The following is a 19,228-nucleotide window of genomic DNA, read 5'->3' on the forward strand; positions in this document are numbered from 1 at the left end:
CTCCATCCACCTTGGATGCAGAGCAGTTACAGTTACATAGGAGTGCAAGTGTTTACAGCTGCAGAAAAGTATCACAATGTCCATAGAAACTCCTACAAAACACCTCTGCAACAAAATCCACTTCTCTGCTGCGCATACATAAGCTCAGTATGTATGCAAGACTCATGTTTTCACAAAAACAAATAGGCTTCAGTACACTGTTTCCCCCTGTTAAACCACAATCCCACCGAGCTCTTGCAGCGACTTCTTGCACCTTCACTGGTCGGACCCGCCCCATCCTGACTCAATAATTACATGATTAGTTTTGTAGAGAATTCTGAGATGCATGAAAGAAGGCAGGAGTATTTAAAAAGACCAAAAATTGGTTGTTACTGCAGTGCTGAAGTTGCCACAGTCCTCAGTGTAAACTGATTGTACACACAGGTGTCAGCAGGGGGCAACATTTTCATTGACTAGAGCTAGGGAGGGAATTAAAGAGGTTCAAGAAAGTTTTGAAGGCAGATTAAGGGTTTAATGTTGTTTTTAAGTTAAACTCAACACAAGACTTTCTCAAATGTATTCAGTGAAACAGTGTTTTAAATGTCCAGTGCGTAACATTAAGGAGTATCTATTGTCAGAATATATTATTCATAGTGTGAGAAAAGAATGAAAAAATTAGCCGTTTTTATCTACAGACGCTGCAGGTCTTCACTGGAGGCCACCATGTTGAACCGCCATGTTTCTACAGTAGCACAAAATGGACAATCAAACACTGGCGCTTGATAGAGCACTTTCAGGCTTTCGAGGCGACCATAGTTTCTCGTTCAAACTTGGAGAGTGAGGGTGAAGTGATTGAGCTGTGATCTGCAACTACGCCTCTAGATACCACCAGAACCTACACACTGGACCTTTAAGTGTGTATATTGTGTTCATCCAAAATCAGATTATTAATATTTGGGAGTGTTCTGTTTAACACAAGCTGAATATGGGAAGAAGTACATAAAAAATTGAGTAACTGCCGCAGTAGAAACAGACATTTTATAGACATTTTGTTAGTGTACTGCTGAAATCCGATATCCGAGTATCAGATTTACATGTTTGCAATGTCGATGAGCCGGTTTGTGAAGTGTTTGAGGGAGACACAAGTTTGCCCTCTAGATCTCAACTCATTTAAGAAGAGTTGAGAAAATCATCTCATAGGAGCTGACCTGCTAGGAGCTGTCCTTGTAGAGTCCTGTACTGAAAAAACACTGTACAGCCAGACTTTCCTTTACACAGGTCGCAGCATACTAAATGGTGTGGTGTACACATATCAGAAAATGAGATAAAATTTAAAGAAAGGCTGCTGTCTGAACATTTAAACATACCCGTTTTATCATGCAGGTTCTTGTTGTGATCAAGGGCAGCGTATTGTCTTGCATCTTGCACCGAGTTGTCAGAGTGAATATACTCAATGAGGTCGGGGCCTTTACTGTTAGATGCTTTGGAGTCAGACTTTCCACTGCACAGCTGCAGTCTCGGGGTGCCCACTCAAGGGTGAGAAAACATCAGGCAGTCTGAGAGTTTAAAAGAAACAAAGAACAAGGCATGCTATGAATATTCAAAGGGATAGAAGAAAACATATGGGCAATGTTAGCTTAATGTGGTTGGAGTAGAAAGTACAGAAAACAGAAAAAAGCTTTTTTTTCTGTTTGCTTCACAAAGACTCTCACAGCTCTTGACCACCAGTTTTACTCTCCAAGCTGTGGGAGAACATTCATATCAAGGTTATTATATTTACCCAAAACTTAACTAACAACTAAGTGTGAAAGAAATGTGAGTAAACTGAAATAAAAACACAAACAAACGCTATTATGTACTTACAAAACTAACTAGAATAAATAAAAATATATACAGCAAAGGTTTTTTTGTAGGTTTGTCAGTTTGTTCAAATTTGTACGCATAACAAGCATGAGGTTATAGTGCAGATGTTTACTCAGACTAGGATGTCTATGTGACAGTGAAATCAATGCGTTTGTCTTGTAATACCTATTGTGACAAATATTCCCCATAATATAATGATAAAAAACTAACACTGAAACTAATAAATACTAAACTGAAATAAGCAAACAACCTCTGAAAAAGAACTGAAAAAGAAATAAAAACAAAAACAAATTAAAAACACAAATATATAATAACTCTGATTCATATACAACACAGAATAATGGTAGTTAAAAAATAGGCGGGGTAATGGCTGCTAGGTTTAGAGGGACTCACCGCACCCTTACAACAGAGTCACTGGCATGGATACCAACAAACATACAAGCCAGTAACCCATACAGTAGTTAAGGAACAAACCAAACGTGTTTTACAACCTTTAAATGAACTGACCCTTCTGTTTCATTTAGAGTAAGAAGTGGGGAGTTTGAGGTTTTTGTATTCACAAATCCTCTTTGCAACCTCTTTGTGTTATTCCTATTAATCAAATATTTAACTATACTTCATTTTAGCTTCTTGCAAGCTTTATTGGTTCTTGATAAACAGCTCTGACACCAGATGGAGAGGGAATTGATCTGTGGAGACTGTAACATGGTGTTTCGCTCCACTGGGCTGCTTGAGAAACACAAAGCACTGTTCTGCATTGGGAGTGAGGCAGGGCACCTTCGCGTGCAAAGACACAGCTCTGAGCTTCTTGTGAGAGACAGACCTAGATGTGTGGACCCTAAACAGACGAGAACCCCTGACCTTGTTCAGGTAAGTCATACTCATCTAGTAAAGGACAGCAAGGTCTGAGCGGGTGGATTAAGTGAGCTTGAATTGTGAAAATTGAGGGGGTAATTGCAAAATAAATAAATAAACAAATGCAAAAACTAGTGTGTTTGCATGACAAAACTATATTTCAGACAGATATTTGCACAGTTTTTGCTGCTGCTGGATTGTACAGGTGTAACTTATAAACTGATATTACAGTGTAGAGTTTAATTTTATGTCACTGGCCAATAGAGGAATGGAAGAGGTGAATTAGACCTTTTTATCACTTCACTAGAGTGGAGACTAGAGCTGATTTATGGGATATGTCCATCATTGCAGCGACAGAGACAGATGCAATGGAAAATGCTGCACGTGTCTTTGTGTGTCTTTGCGTGTGCAGCTGAGGGGTCAACGAAGGAACGTTACCAGGTGGACGAGCATTGATGCCAAATCAAAGTCAGCAAGAGCGGAGGACAAACCAGCAACCAGTCAGACAGACAGCGCCGCTCTGCAAAATCTCACAGATGAGGTAAAACTGAACCAACCAGACGTCATCTGTGCTGCACTGCAGCATCTAAAACATATAAAACACAATGACAGAACAAGAAGAATGTATTTATTTATTCCCAGTGATCCACGTTTACCTTAGATACATAAGATAATTCATAAGAACACAACAGGGATGAAGGTGTCAGAGCAACATTGTGTGTATGCACGTTGATTTTAATTGTCATTTTACCGAGCACTGCCGGCATTTCATGGTCTTTGATTAAAAATTCATGTTTGAATATCATTATGTCAGTCAAGACACACAGGAGTAAGTATGGTACTATGTTATCCGGACATACAAATAGACACGTGCAAGCATTTTAAACTAATTTCTATCGAATAAACATTTTAATTGCAAATATCAATATGGAATAAAGAAACATTTCTTTCCTCTGACTTTCAGTTTCACAAGTTGAGGGTGTCCATTGAAGAAAATCTGCCAAACTGGTCAAAAAGGACCACAGATACTGAGGTGGGCTCCATGTTTCTTCTGTCAGCCTTTCGATTGTTCTTGGTGAGCACTTTAAAGTATGTCAAGGTGCACATTTCTTCTATGTAATAAAATCTCTTAAATAATGCATTAAGTCATCCGCCAGCAGTGTCAGAGTGAGTCACAGGTCACAGGTGAAGACGGATACAAGACAAGAGTACTTTTTTATGACGCTGGGTCTCAGGGTGACAAAAGAAATGAATCATTTGGCTCCGGGGTGTAACATGTTTATTATCCAAAGCTGGGCATGAATCTATTCATTTATAAACATGGTCTTTAGGCGAGTGGGCGTCAGCTGGGTCACAGCGAGAGACTGAAGGAGATGAGGGAAATGGCGACGCTCCATGAGCGCCAACTGGCCCTAATACATGCTCACAACCAGCAGCTGGAACAGCAGAGAGACGGTGAGGAACAAATGCAATAAACCGCATGAGTAATCCAAATATCCTCTTCAGCCATTGTGTTTGAGTCTGTGCTGACATTCCTCTCAAATTGACACTGTTAATGTCAAAGACTCTAAAACAGTGTGAATGTGTGTGTGTGTGTGTGTGTGTGTTTGTCAGAGCTGGCCCATCAGGTAAGTGTGCTGTCTGAACAGAGCAACACAAGTCATCTGGAGGGTCTGCTGATGGAGCTCAGAGAGCAGGAGGAGAGAAACGAGGAGACGCTGCAGCAACTGGCTGAACATCTCCATCTATTACAGTAAATATGTGTATTTACAAGTATGTATACTAATGTTAGAGTGTCATATGTCAGCCTTTTAGATGTTCTTTTCAAACTATAGCTGTCAGATAAGTACAGTGAATACTTCCATCTGAAATGTTGGGGAGTAGAAGTATAAAATGTTGAAACATGAGCTAACACATTTTGTGATTTTGGTGTTTTGAGAGGATTTCTTATACTTTAAATTGCACATAAATACAGTACTGGGGTAAATGTACTAACACAGAGAGTGAGTGTTGTTTTCGGGGTGTTGCTCAAAGACACATTAACAGCATAAATGACTGCTGGGAGTTCAGCACTGACTGTTTAATTGGGATCAAACCTGCAACATTTCAGTCTGTAACCACTCACTGTGCTGCCAGAGCCGGTTCGAATTCAACAGAGTTTATTTAATGTGTATTTGTTAGGGTAAATTATGTCAGCATAGATACATGCTAAAAGAAATGCCTGCTTCCATGGCGCTCTGCCTCCAAGATGAATAGTGAAATATATTTTTTTCTAGCTGCCGGATGAGTCAGAGCATCAATTATGTATTTCATTATGTCTGGGTAGTTCCTCATTGCAACATTTGTGGTAGAATAAATTGAATTTCCTATTGTAGGGTGGATCATGACTGGAAAATGTACCATAGATGCAATAATATGATCTAATTTAGATGATATACTGGTTTTCTTTTTAGTGTGCGAGAGGTCTCTGTACCTGCTAAACAGCCAGATCCACACAAGAATAAAAAGATGCATCGTGACAGCTACGAGCTCATTTCTTGTGCAGATGGTCCTCTCTCTACCCAGATAAAGTATGTACCTACATTCTTTAAGAGTCATTTATTTAAAAAAAAACCACTCTATTGGAAGGAAAAACAAGATAGAGGACTGAATAGGAATTAGTTGAACTGAGCTACCTGGTTATATGCAGGTAAATCACGTCTCTCTGTTGCAGAGCTCTGCGGCAGGCATACATGCAGTCAGGTGGGTCAGATCCAGCGATTGTGGCACGAATGATCGACCTGCAGGCAGAAGCCCAAAGTCTGGAGAAGAACCAACCAGCGGCAGCCGGCAAGAGTAAGACTCAGAGTGATGATGTAGTGCTTGTCACTTTATAACCCTCTGTCAACACAGCTGTGCTCAGTGGAGCCTTTATTAAGTTTATTCAGCTTTTTACACTCTAAAAAAAATTATTTCCTCTTACTAGCTCCATGGTTATTAGATTCTGCTCCAACATTTCTTTTCATATGCTTAATTATAGCATCAAAAACATACTGAAAGCCAAAACAAACACCCTGGGGAAGAGTGTTGCATCTAGGGGCAACAAACTGTACACAGTCCAGACTTATGGCATAAAAGCGAGAGTAACTTGGTCCTGAGCCACATCATTGTTGTCCTTGTTGTCCAGAGGTGAAGCCTCCTCAGCGGGGTCCGAGCTGGGAGCTGCTGGCTGTGGAGCATGAGAACCAGAGACTGGAGGAGGAGATCCTCAGGCTCCAGCTGGCCAGGGAGGGACACCATAACTATGAAGGTTGGAGAGTTCTCAAAAATAAATGACAAAGCTCTTTTTCTTTAAAAGTTTCTTACCCAGCCAAGATGAAACAGGGCCCAAAACAACAAACAAAACGATCTTCAGTGTTAACCTCGACACGGGACTTTACATTTATTTACAACAGAGATCTGTCTAATTAAATACATTATCACTAAGCATTTTAAAGTAGGTGCCATCAGCCTCCTGTTCAATCAGCTTCCACTTGTAACTCAACACACTGAGAAAACACAGAACAGATTGAACAGCACCACCCGCAGGCAGGGAGGAGAAACAGCACACACATCACAGTCACGAAAATGCACATTATGGCTCAGGGTCAAAACATACTGTTGTTACCTGGAATAAGTTAAAAGGAAGTACAGTCCAAATTCCAAGCAGTTACATCGTTTTGTCAACATAAAAAATGTATTTTTACATTATTTAGGAATATTGTGATTATTATTTATTGTGTAATATGTTGCTTGTGTATTATACTGCTGACACTGAGCAGTTTTAACCATGTTGTACTGAAAACAGAAATTCCAGCAACTCTGGTCATATACAGTAGCCATTAAAGTGAAGTGATTATTATTTTGTATTAGATTATGTAAAAAGAAGATTGTCATTGATGCCAGGAATATATTGGTCACACAGGTCTAGGGTAATTGTCTCTGTACAGAGGATATCTTGCGTTTGTGTGTCCTCTCTCAGCAGTGAGGACCGAGCTTGAGCTGATTCAGAGGGAAAACCTCCTGCAGATTGCCAGTTTGCAGGCACAGTTGGAGAGAAACAAAGAAGCTCCCAGGCCCAGGAGACAGCCTCCTCCTCCGCCTCCTCCTCCTCATCATCTACTCCCACTCCAGCCCAAGACTCACATTCATGCACCTCTTTCACTGGTACATTTACAGTTGTAGTCAGACACTTTTACATGAGAGAACATGGCTTCCAGTAATATAATAGTTGCCTTTAAATTATGTCCTAAATTATTGACAGTGTTTGATTCAGATGCTTTATGTGCCCCTTAGCTCCAGGCCAGATCATTCTCCTCTCCACTGGGAAGATGCATGTTGGACTCCCTGGACTCTCTGGGTCCGGCCCCCTACGATCCTGCGTCAGTTTAATATAAATATACAGAATATAAATTGTTTCAAATAGCCAGTAGCCACATAAACTTTCTAAAAATCACATGAAATGATTCACTGATCTGTCAGTGTCCTCTGTTATTTCAGAGCTGGGTTTGTGGTTTTCTATGATCTGGTTCTGGGGGTTGATGTCTCTCAGAGGGCGCTGCGCCTGGTTGCAGCTCTCTACTCAGAAGGTCAGGAGGTGGGATCACCGACTCCACTGCCCCCTGTGGAGTGCCTGTCAGGAGTATCCCTGCCTTACACCCACAGCCTCACCCCTAGAAACTATGCCCTCCTGTCAGTCAAACAGCCTGTACCCAGGTAGGAGAGGAAGGATTGTATTTATTACTATATACAGCAGGGAAGAGACTTAAAATGTCTGAACTAGGCTTGGTAAATATTGAGAAAGGGGTAAATAATTCAACTTTACATTAGAATTCACTTGGAAAAGGTTAAAAAAAAATCTGCAAAAATACCACGTAGATAACAAAAAATAATAAAAGACGACCCAGAACTATGTGGCCTGAGCTCAACGCCCTAGACGAGTCCTGCTCATAGTATGAAATCGGTATTCAGAAAACTCAGTGTGCTATTATTTCAAGGGGAATGTTTATTTTCCTGAGGAGAAGGAATTGTTATCAGGCAAAAAAAAAAACAAATCTAAAAATCAACATTATGTTAATGTTTCCCCCTGTAGCATCCAGCCGTCACCCTCCCTCTCTTTAGTGGTGGAGGTGCAGACAGCGAGAGACCTGGATGTTCACAGCCAGGAGGTCTTCAAACTGACGTCCTCTGGATGGACACGAATCCAACTCTTTGACCAATTCAACCAGGTATAAAAGCTTTATAGAATTAAATGCTAATATACTGCTGAAAACAGATTGGAAATTAATTATACACTAATCTGTTTTGCCATTGTAATGTTAAAGTGTTTTTAAGTGTTTTCACTATTCAGTTGCACAATAAAGAGACTCAGGCCTCGGCTCAGTTAATATGTTGTTTATTAATCAAAAACCAGTGGTGTATAAAGGCTGTGGGTATAAATAACTTATTTTCAATTTCATTTTCTGCAGAGGTATTGAACAAACTGATTACATCATCTGGTCTAGAACTGGAGTTGAGCTGGAGCACATTGGCTGCCCAATGCTCCCAATACTTAGCATGGGTTGAATGCAGAGGCTTAATTTCACTATGTTGTACTGTGTATGATTATGTAAGCAACAATGAACATGATTTAATATTTTCTCTCCACCACCAGCTCCATAGTGGCCACTGGAGGGTGCCAGTGCGCAGTCTGCCTATTAGACCCTCATTAAGCCTTACCCAGCTCAACTCAGTACCCCAGGTATAAAGATCCCAAGAGTTTGTAAAATGTAAGAAGGGGTTTTGGGCAAAGGGTTAAGTGAGGTCGTATATTACACACCTGACTGCACTGTATGTGTCACTGTAAACTCAAGGTGGGCAGCATGGAGCTGTGTGTGCGTTTGATCAACGGACGAGATGGAGAAGTACAGACTCTGGCAAAGCCTGACCCGACCAGCACCAGTCACTATAAATATCCAACTGTGGTAGGATGTTAAACAGATCAAAGTAAAAAACTAACTAATAAATGAATTCTATGTAAGATGATTGAGTGTAATTGTTTAAATGGAGTTGTTAGATATAAGGCTCTAAACTTAACACCCTCTGATCTAACCTTAATCCATTCGTGTGACTTTGTCAATAGGCTGTGACTGTTATATAATCCATGGTGAATGCTGTATACAGTTGCCAATATGAGCAGACCATAAGTTCCTGTCCACATAAGGACAAATTAACATTGAAAATTATCTCCTGTGGACGTTTTGTTCTTGTACTGGAGGTGACTATGTCTCATTTATAAACAAGCTTGAACGTGGTGCTGTTGGTTTGTGCTTTGTCTCAATACAGGCGTCTTCACATCCTGTGACTGTCCACGGAAATGCAGCTTTGCCAGTTTCAGTTGATCCACATCCCACGCAACTGTCCTCCCTTTTGCCCTTCACTGATCACCAAGACCCTCCACCCACAGAGGCAGCCAGGCAGAGCTGAAAATCTACAACCAGGATGCAACATCTTAAACGTTGGGCTCTTTTAAAACTGATTGTGTGGAAGTGTAAATGAGGACTCTCTTCTAAAGACAATAAAAAGGCATTACTTTCCTTTTGTTACAGTTGAAATATAGATTGTGAGTACTTTGTTAGAAAACAATGCAGATGATTTAAACAATGTCCACTTTTATATTTAAATAGTCCATTGAAAAAAGTGCCAGACGTTTGTTAAAAATCGGTGCTACAATTAAACAATGAAATTCAGATTCTCAATCATTTGGTCTATACAAGATCAGGAATAGTGTTCGCAGGTCCCAGATCTCATGGTGACAATTCTGTCATCCACTAATCATTGCAGGTCTATACAATGGTTTGCAACACTGGTTGCTAGGTTGGTGTAAATAAGGGTTTCATCCTTTTCCCTCTAAAAAACAGAAACTGAGTATCTAGTGTTTGTCCTCGTAGCAGTTCTGTGAAGTTTTAAGTTCCCTGAAAGTCTAAAGAATTTGGCGATTCCAACTTACATCTGCAAATGTTTTATTCTTTTACTACAAGTATACAAAACTTGACAGACAAATCTATGAAAATGGGTCTTATTTACAAAAACAAAAGTGTTGAAGGTGGAGAGGGACTGGACAGGCATGCTGTGCTGGTTTTGTTGATCAGGAGAGAGACGGCGACAGTCACGCTGAAGACTCGACAGAGGATGACTGGTTGGCAGGCTACAGGGAGCAAAGAACAAAAAAAACACTTTAACAGAAGGAATCAGATATTCTGCCTGCATATCATACGGATAGTCTCAGAAGACGCTTTCAGATTGCTGGTTGTTGTGTATGGCTCTTGTTAAAGAGCGCCCACTGCTGCAGTTTTATCTACTAATAGAACGACAACGTTTATAGAAAAATGTTTCAAGCAACTTTTCAAGCAATTCAAACAGTTCTAACTTCAAACTACAGCAACAGCTGATGCTGGATGTCTAGTTAGAAGCTCTGAGTGGACGGTATTGTTTACTTGTGCAAGATAAAAAGCCACTTCACAAGAAATATTGGAGAAGTGATTCAACAAAGACACAGCTGTTAAGTCTGGTCATGTTTATGCCTTTTCATGTCTGGACTTGCAACTAGCCAAAGACATCAGTATCATGTTTGACTGAAGCATCAAGTTACACAAGATTCCTCCAGACTTCCTTGCAGGCATTCATGTAGTTCTGCTTAGGCTTGAGGGCAATTTCCTCCGTACAAGCGCGTAAGCTTTCGTGGAGGTTGAAACGACCTCAACCAAAATTAAGATATGACTGAAACACCACCAGAACCATTTGCAAGTAGGCTCTACTGTATGTTCAGCCATCCATCCATCTTAAGCAGGGTAATCGCAGCACAATCTTTTCAGAGTGTCGTCCTGCAAACGTATCGCTACATAAGACAGAAGCCCATCACTCGCCTCCTGTGATTTTCCCTCCTGGACTCCATTGCCGTTGCTGGCACTAGAGTCACCGCTGCCATTAACTGAGGCTTCCTGTTTCGCTTGTTTAGCATCAGTGTCCTTCACTGGGCTCTCCTCTTCTGGTTTCCTCTGTGCAGAAACATAAAACCAGGTCAAAGGGAGGGGGGGGGGAGAGAAGACTCAACGCTTCTGTACGCCATTGTATCCGATGCAAACAACCTTCATTTCATTTAGAAGAAGGAAACTGAAGCCAAACGCAGACACCAAGGCGCCGTCACCAATTATGTCAAGGTCACGCACACAATTCATTGTATCATTCACACAAATTGGCTAATATCAAAGCATAATTTATAGCATAATGCAGTACCACAACACAACCAACTACACACACCACAACTACAGTCAGATAACCTAACAGAAGAAGTCACACTTCACAAAACCACACACAAGTCAAAGACTGACATTTGCAGAAAACCGCAACATCCCGACAACCAAAGCAGACAAACACACGGCTAGTTTCAGTATACAGAGGGTTATGGTTCCAGTATCGAGTCAGCTGTGAAGGCCTTCTGTCCTTAAGCAATTATTAAATGGTTGTTTGAGAAAAATAAAAAATAGGCAGGAAGAGATTAGCGGGGCTCACCTTTTTCCTGACGAGGTGGGAGATGTCTGAGGCTGCTTTGGAAGACGAGGCGCTGTCAGATGATTTAACTGGAATCTGAAGAGGTTTCGTTTGCTTAGAGATGTTGTGTGGGGCTTTCATTCCTGTTGTTACACAGTAAGTCAGGCACCTAACAGTTTTAATGTGCACAGTGTCCTTACCTGGCTGGCTGTTGCAAATGCCGAAGACGACGATGGGCCCCCATTTTCAGACAGGAATGCTGATGAGGTTGAGGCTCCGCCCTGTAAGAGGTCAGTCAGTTAGCCACGAGCTGAAGCTGCAATTGGATATAATGTAAACTTCACTCCAATAACCTCCAGGTGGAGTTTGAGTGAAAACTGAAGAAGTGTTGTTTCACACTTTATCACAATACACAGTCTTGTTGTCCTTTGTACCCACTAGTGTCTGCTGGATGGCCTGGGAGGCAGCACTGGCTGTTCTTTGGCTTTCCTTCGCATCCTCGACCTTTTCCCTGATGTCAGGCAGAAGCTGCTTCAGCTCATCCATCTCATTCTTCTCTTCTGCAGCCCCATCTGCTCCTTCTGCTGCGGCGATCACCTCCTGCAACATGGCTATACACCAACAATGAACGTGAGTTCATAGTGCAACCCCATTAGCTGCCATCACTGAATGAACTTTAATATATATATATATATATATATATATATATATATATATATAAATATATATTTATATATATATATATATATATATATATAAAATAAAATTCCCTACAATTTACCAGTTACGAAATGTAGCCTAATCTAAAAATAAGACAGCATTCAAGACGTACCCAGACGGGTCTCGATGACTTTTATGGAGCTGTTGTAGTGCTGGATGGCCTGGCTGTACTGATCCATGTAGCACAGTGTAGTGGCGACATGATAGTGGGTCTCAGCCAGAAGACGACTGTGGGGAGGCAGGTGCTTCAGCTGCAGGGCCAGACACTCCTGGAAGTCTTCTAGCGCCTGGGGATAGTTACCTGACAAAGAACACATGGGGTCACATTTAGCTCTGCTGAAGAGGCCGTCTTTGCGACCATTAGTGAATTAAAGCAATTTAAATATATTCAATGATAAACTAAACATTTATACACATGTCACTGGTCTGTTGAGTTTTTAAAGTGAATGTACTCGTTTTCAGTTCTACACCCAAGACGAAAAATTGAAGGTGTCTAGTTGACTGACTGAACGCAATATTTTGATGGGCCAATGCAAGATTACAGAGCAGTGGAAAGCATTAGTTCAGAACCACCTGGTGTTGGAGGGGTGGGGATTGAAACATACCTGATTCAGCACTGACTTCTCCAAGTTTCAGATACGTCTGAGCAGCCATCAGCTGGTCGTCTTGGTTTTCCTTTCTGTCGGGATAAATAAAAATAACTTTAAAAGACAATGTTACTTCACATACTCAAGCAGTTCCACCTGCAGTCTGGATTTATATGAAGGGAACAGAATAAACCTGTGTCTAATCACTTTAAATGTAAGTGGACATGACTGTATATTGACCTCACATCATCTTTCATTGTTGCCCTTACCTTTTGTAGATGACTTTAGCCACCTCCAGCATCTCCCACGCCAACTGCAAATTCCCCACTTCATCCTCTTCCTGAAAAAAAAGGTGCAGGGGGAATATGTCAAAAATCAAATATTTACAACTATGTCAAAGAAACCGGCATTAGGGGGAACTCGCCTTATCTTGTCCATTTGTCTCTCCATCCTCATCATCGTCGTCGTCATCGTCATCATCATCCTCATCATCTGTTCAAACAGGAGGATAATTAAAGGTTAATCATTTTGACGGTGTGATTGAAGGAGAAACTAAATGTGCTCAAATGTTTCCCCTGAAGTGCAGTACACCATTGCTCTGGTGAGTTTCCCCCCCTCCACCTTTAGTCAACACCTGTTAATGTGGCCCGTTTATAACAAGTGCAGAGTTTGTGCTCCACCCATCCACACAAACAGTGCTCTGTATCCAAAAATCTACTGCCCTCTGGTTCTCCGTCCTGTTCAGCCTCTGGCTTAGATTCATCTTTTCCTTCCTCTGGTTTTGCCTTTGTCTTCTCGTCATTCTGCTTTTCGGACTCTACCTTCTTTGTCACCGTTTCCTTTCCAGAAGACCCAGTGGGACCTTCCCCAACACCGTTCACAGGAGCAACCGGGCTCTTCTCAGCTCCATTCACTTTGGATTTCTGGACTGAACTCTTTTCTTTGCCATTCACAGGGGAAGTTGACGGTTCCTCTGATCCATTCACATGTTTGACCGGAGACTTTGCCACAGCATTTTCCTTTTTCACCTCAGTGTTGCCCTTTTCATCCTCAGACTCCAGCTTGCCTGACTCAGTCTTTTCCTTCTCCGCCATTGCGTCATACACCTGCTTTCGTAGCTCATCTCTAGTTTCTTCTGTACCAGAGTGGCATGTGAAAAATGGTTTCACATTAAATAGCATCTTTTAAAACCAAAAAGGTCAGTTTCTATGACTGGACATAGGAGGGAAACTCAATAACCGCCTTGCATTTGAGCCAAAGGTGACAGAAAACATGGACACCAACAGTAAGTTGTTGTTTGGCTTCTTAACTGCTCCAAAACTATTACCAATCAAAGGCCGGTGTTTAACCAGAACTGGATTTAAGAAAATACATGCAAGAAAATGCATATGAGGCTATACATACACACTACTTAGTTGATCAACAAAACAAGAACTTAATGAAGCATTTAATTAATTTTGCCATTCAGGGAATCAGAATGAAAGAGCATTATTCCACAATATCAAGTTATTTTTACCTCTAAAAATAATTAAATATGACTAAAATGTGATGACAGCCACTTGAAGTTACTTTGGAACTGGTTGCCTAAAAACAGTAATCTCTTTGCAATTACAGAAAAATATTTGATACTGACCATTAAGACTGTTGGCACTCTCAATGTTAGAGTTATTAGGCTGCTCCTCTTCCTCAGATTCTTCTGGGACTCCCTCCAAAGCATTACCAAGGACACTGTTCTCCATCCTAACAAACAAAAAGACCATCAAGACATCCAAAGTAAAGAGACACTGCTAATAGGAGAAGCAAGTCCAAAGAAACCAAACAAAGTGATGCCACATTAATCAACCCCGCAACAATCCAGAGTAACACTATAAACTATACAGTACATAAACCAGTTTTCAAAGTGAGCAATTAAATGAACAAACCTGGCAAGCTCTAGTAGGGACTTCCCACATAGGAAGAAGGCCTCGCCACACTCATCTGCAGTGTCCCCGTACTTTGCAGCCCTGCCAGATAAGACAAGCAGTCGACTTGGTCATGTTTGAAGGTCAGTAACAAGCAGAAGTTAAAAAAAAAGTTAAATTTCATTCAAATCCGAGAAGCATGAAGAGGTTGAAAATATACTTTCACTTACCATTACACACACACACACTAATAGAAAACAGAAAGACTGAGTACTAGAGATTCAGATTACATTGAGTGAGGCCAACTATCAGTGACAGCACTTTTCCCCACTGATACTCACAGCATGCTGCAGGCGTCCTGGAAGACACTGACAGCAGAGACAACATCTCCCATCACTAGATGCTTGTTCCCTGTGCCAATAAGTTTCTTAGCCTCCTCCATGGCGTCAACAGAGCTGCAAGAAAAGGCAAAAAGGAATAAACTGGTATATTAGGTCAATGTTGAATGATAACGAGAACAGATGCAGCGGGGTTTTTGAGTACAGACACGCACCTGTCTGCAGCCGCTGCTGCTGCTGATGAGGAGGAGGAGGAGCACGGCTTCTCCTCCACACTGCAGGAGTCAGAGGATTTCAGTCAATACCAAACACCTATCCTTTACTACTGGTATCTCACATAGTTTCACAACATGTCAGCTACGCCTTATTGTTGTTAGCACCGTATGGTTGTTAGCAAACTAGCCCACCAGTGGTGTGGGGGGGGGGGGGTGATGGTAGAAGCGCCTGCAGGAACCAATAGGTGCAGATGAACCAAACACCCTGTTACTTTCACAGTCATTAGTTATAAAGTGTGCAAAAACCTACATGCCATGCGACCAGTACTTTAACCACACAAGGTCGTCAACGTAGTGTTAGCTAAAAGGCTAGCTAGCTGTGTCCCCCCCACGCCACCGTACGTTATAGACAGTAAGAAAATTACAAGCGAGTTTTACCTCGACGCTTCCTCCGGCATCTTTTTCAGGACGACAGTAGAGACGGTGGAGAGAGAGACAGAAACAGGCGGTGTAGTGTGCCGTGGGTGAAGTACAGACAGACCTCTGGTGATTGTCTTTGTTGGCGCGCTTAAATAGAGAAAAGAAAGCTTTCTATTTCCGCTTAACTGGGAACGCGGGAGATTGCAGTTAAAGGAGCCGCAGCAAGTATCGTGATGCATTCAGGGCCCCGTGGGAGAAAGGAGACGGTAGGTTAAAGGCGATTTACAAAACACAACAGGTAATCTCAGAGACAAATAAAAAAACTGTATTCTGACGTTTTGTTGTGCGCTGATAAGGCACATGAATAAATAATAATAATAACTGAATGTGCTGTTTTATTTTCGATTATTTTAATAGATAATTCAATACACCCGAGATGTCCAACGTGACACTTGACGAAACTTTCTTTTTTGTTTAAATTAATCACAAATTGGGAAGTCGGTTAAAGTTAAGGTTCCATCGTCAAACTTGTGCTTATTATTTACCACCCGACAGCTCAAGTGGGCTGTTTTCACTCGGGAAGTTCAGATTTCCCACGACGAGAACGCACCAATTATGTCTCGCTAATTTACACTGTGATCAAAATCCTCTTGAGTTAACTGGGATTTAGTTTATAATTTAGCTTTTGAGGCTGACCATTGGTAGGAACGAGGTGAGCTTTACAGTCAAATGAATAAAACTACATTAAAATAATTAAAACATTATGTCGCCGACTGTCCCTTTGAGCAGTAATCAGCAGTAATGGAGGCTGAAAACGGAAACAGGCAGCAGTGACAGCAACGGTGTGTCACCATCTCCTGGTTACCCTCGACCGCACTTTCGCCACGTTGAACCAGATTATGACCTTTGGTATATAAATTGCCACACAGTACTAATGTTAATCACGTAATCATATGGCATTATGTTGATAAAGTAATTATTTTACAGGTGGAATCGGAGCCTCGTTGGCGCAGTAGGCAGCGCGTCAGTCTCATAATCTGAAGGTCGTGAGTTCGAGCCTCACACGGGGCACTTGTTTTGTACCGCTTTATGCCGTTGTACGTGTACCACTCGGTACCACAGGCGATACGCAAGCCCCCTCTAGTGGATGCGCGGATTAAACTCCAAAATAGTTTTAAAAAAGTCGATAAATTAAATTACAATATATTATAATATATTATAATATAATATATATATATATTATATATTATAATATATATAATATATATATATATATATATATATATATATAAAACACCTCAATGAAAATACCTAAAGTATGAAATTGCTGGAATGTAATTTTAAATAAATGTTAAATATTTTAATTCAACATGTGCTACGTAATCACGTCCATGCACGTAGCGCACGCACACATCCACGCACCATAATTACCATAGTTACGAGCTAAAATGCAAGATAGTAAACGGAGGTAAATACATAAATTGTCAGGGGGTGAAATGAATGGTTCAAATACATTACAATCGTAGGTCCAAACGGGAACTACTGAGAGGTTTTACACCAATTTAGATCCGGTTCCGTTTGACAAACAATACAAAAATATATGTAAATCTATTATGTGAGAGTCAGTCGCGTTGCCATCACTACCAAACATTCTCCCAACATTTGACCAATCAGATGCCTCCCCACTACCAACAATCGTGAAAACCAATCACAATCGGTAGAACTACCAAGAATGGCGCCGGAAACGAAATGCCCATAAAAGGAACGTCAAATTCTTTGAGCGCCGATATTAAAACGTCCACTTGCTTTCATATGTTCTCATTTAGCTCCAACACAATATAGAATTGAAGAAATATACAGAAGCCATTTTGTAGCGTACATTCGGGATTATAAAACATTTTAAACTGCCGAAAACTCCTCTAACTTCTGTATCCATCTTCCCCCGGCGGGGGATCGAACCGTTGACCTTTCGTTTCGCAGCGAATTACCACAAGAGGAGCACAACCGCTCTTTCCTATCTTCGTTGTTAAGAAGAAATGTGAACCAGGTCGTCGTGTTAAAGTATCGTATGTCGTTACTTTACATGGTGATAACAGGGAGGCCAAATATTAATTTAACGTTTCATCTACAATGTCAGTAACTGTTCCCGGACTTGATAGGTTGTCATGGCTACTGTAAATTACCGAACTAACGTTAACTAACGAATATCCGTTGCAAACAACCTTAGCTTAGCTACTGAACGTGGTGTTGGGAAAACAAACTAGTATTAATTTAGGTTGTTGGAAGAGTTAAATTTGAAGAAAATCATCTTTTTGTCAAATTGTAAACAAAAGACAGTCTTTAAGTCATTATTACATTATCTGAATGGTGTTCTTTTATTGAGGGGGTGTTTAAAAATGACTGCTATGGTCCAAAGTGACCAGCGGGTGGCGCCATTGTTCCACTCTCAAACTGTATTTCCTCCTGATTCCACTTCACTCACAGTCATCAGTCAGGTTTAATGGACCGTATCTGCAGTAGCAGCTGTTGTAAAGTATGTGTGTGATATACAGATTTAAAGTCAGTGGGGAAAAAAAAGAAGCTTACTTATGCGTCTTATGGCCACATAAGTAAGTGAATTCCGAGTAAACTGCCTTTATTCCTTATGATTTTATGACATTTATGGTCTTATTGTGTTGCCAGTTTCTCAACTGTAATACGTTGTTATTGACATTACGATAGTTACCGTATAGCAGACACACACTCTCATACCAAGTGGTATTTTGAAAGTATTTTGAGTGCACATGTCAATTAAGTAATTGAGCAGAAGTGAGTGAGAGAGTCAGAGGGGGAGGAGGGCGCTGAGTCTGACAGTGGGCTCCAGACAGACTTACTGGCTGCAGATGAAGTTTTCACTCACACTGCACCGTGGGACTTTTTTTTAGGAATTCATATTAACCACCCAGACTCTCTATATCCTGACTGAGATGTTGCGATGTTCCGTGCAGCCTTACAAAGCGTGGACTTGTTTTGGCTGATTTTGTTTTATTTTGTTTTTCTACCGGAGACCGGCTGTAGATCAGCCGATGTGGACAGCTGTCATGAGGTGAAGACAGCCTACATGATGCGCCAAATAGGCCCGGTGGAGCTGGTGCCAGACAGGCCGGGAACAGGTCAGTCAGTCCCTTTGGAAATATCATAGCAGAAAGTCAACAGGAGACTTTAGAAAATGAGGTGGGATGTAACGTGTATGTACATTTACTGAAGCATTGTATAATTATATATAGTATAATAATTTAAAGATAGTCAAACTGAGCATTTTCATTTTGTTACATTTCATCCTTCTTCTCCACCACATTTCTGAGGCAAATGTTCTGTTTTTTTTACTCCAACTATTAGTAGTAATAAGTATTAACTTATTACTCAGATTTTAAATACAAAAACAGATGAGTTTATACATTACAATTCAACATTACGTATTAAACTAGAGAGCAGTGTTTAAAGATTAGCTCCACCTAGACCAGCTCCAAAACATCTAAATGTTAACGATGTATCAGTAACCATAACATATACCTACATAGATTATATAAAAACATACATATAATAATAATAATAATAATAATAATAATAATAATAATATATCCTAATATAAGACTGATAGGGCTGATCTGCTACATCATGGCTGCTTTTACCTTTGATACTAGAACATTTTACGTGTTATACTAATTTAACGTAATTTAATGTTATACAATTTTGTTTGAATAACTTGTAATTGAGCATTTTAACAAAGTATTCCTTACTTAAATAAAGGATCCAAATACTAC

General features: G+C 40.7%; 3 protein-coding genes and 1 non-coding gene across 11 annotated transcripts in view; 3 read left to right on the forward strand and 1 right to left on the reverse strand.

The window, feature by feature from the left end:
• The first annotated feature begins 2,281 nt into the window (after positions 1-2,281).
• Positions 2,282-9,308, forward strand: ccdc17 (coiled-coil domain containing 17). Of its 5 annotated transcripts, none has more exons than XM_051377146.1 (15): positions 2,283-2,712; positions 3,110-3,238; positions 3,662-3,772; positions 4,029-4,152; positions 4,312-4,450; positions 5,151-5,267; positions 5,411-5,532; positions 5,864-5,986; positions 6,698-6,882; positions 7,012-7,097; positions 7,216-7,431; positions 7,808-7,943; positions 8,369-8,455; positions 8,568-8,678; positions 9,040-9,308. In XM_051377146.1, exons 1-15 carry the CDS (start codon positions 2,515-2,517, stop codon positions 9,178-9,180), a joined length of 2,025 nt encoding a protein of 674 aa, XP_051233106.1. In that variant the 5' UTR covers positions 2,283-2,514; the 3' UTR covers positions 9,181-9,308. The 5 variants fall into 5 exon arrangements, with proteins under 5 accessions (XP_051233109.1, XP_051233106.1, XP_051233107.1 ...); XM_051377147.1 differs by having other exon boundaries at positions 6,701-6,882; XM_051377148.1 differs by having other exon boundaries at positions 2,284-2,712; positions 3,662-3,730.
• A 391-nt stretch (positions 9,309-9,699) lies between these two features.
• On the reverse strand, positions 9,700-15,664 carry nasp (nuclear autoantigenic sperm protein (histone-binding)). 3 transcript variants are annotated; one of them, XM_051377154.1, is made up of 15 exons: positions 15,444-15,664; positions 15,006-15,065; positions 14,794-14,907; positions 14,474-14,554; positions 14,185-14,291; positions 13,273-13,686; positions 12,976-13,043; positions 12,821-12,891; positions 12,570-12,643; positions 12,077-12,265; positions 11,683-11,855; positions 11,445-11,525; positions 11,266-11,340; positions 10,620-10,751; positions 9,700-9,901 (listed from the first exon to the last, which is right to left on the reverse strand). In XM_051377154.1, exons 1-15 carry the CDS (start codon positions 15,662-15,664, stop codon positions 9,863-9,865), a joined length of 1,899 nt encoding a protein of 632 aa, XP_051233114.1. In that variant the 3' UTR covers positions 9,700-9,862. The 3 variants fall into 3 exon arrangements, with proteins under 3 accessions (XP_051233114.1, XP_051233116.1, XP_051233115.1); XM_051377156.1 differs by lacking the exon at positions 13,273-13,686; XM_051377155.1 differs by lacking the exon at positions 10,620-10,751.
• LOC127350466 (glypican-5-like) overlaps positions 15,627-19,228 on the forward strand; it is a 49,303-nt gene continuing 45,701 nt past the window's right edge. Inside the window, exons 1-2 of one of the 2 annotated variants that reach the window (XM_051377152.1) lie at positions 15,627-15,691; positions 18,472-18,577. In XM_051377152.1, coding sequence (XP_051233112.1) covers positions 15,659-15,691; positions 18,472-18,577 — 139 coding nt within the window. In that variant the 5' untranslated portion in view covers positions 15,627-15,658. Of the gene's footprint in view, positions 15,692-16,736; positions 18,578-19,228 lie in introns of those variants that run through there. The other variant, XM_051377151.1, reaches the window with a different exon arrangement.
• On the forward strand, positions 16,424-16,496 carry trnam-cau (transfer RNA methionine (anticodon CAU)). Its single transcript has one exon. It is a non-coding gene; the product is annotated as a tRNA-Met (tRNA).

This window comes from Dicentrarchus labrax, unplaced genomic scaffold (assembly GCF_905237075.1).
Source record: "Dicentrarchus labrax unplaced genomic scaffold, dlabrax2021, whole genome shotgun sequence".
In the NCBI taxonomy this organism is placed as follows: Eukaryota; Metazoa; Chordata; class Actinopteri; family Moronidae; genus Dicentrarchus; species Dicentrarchus labrax.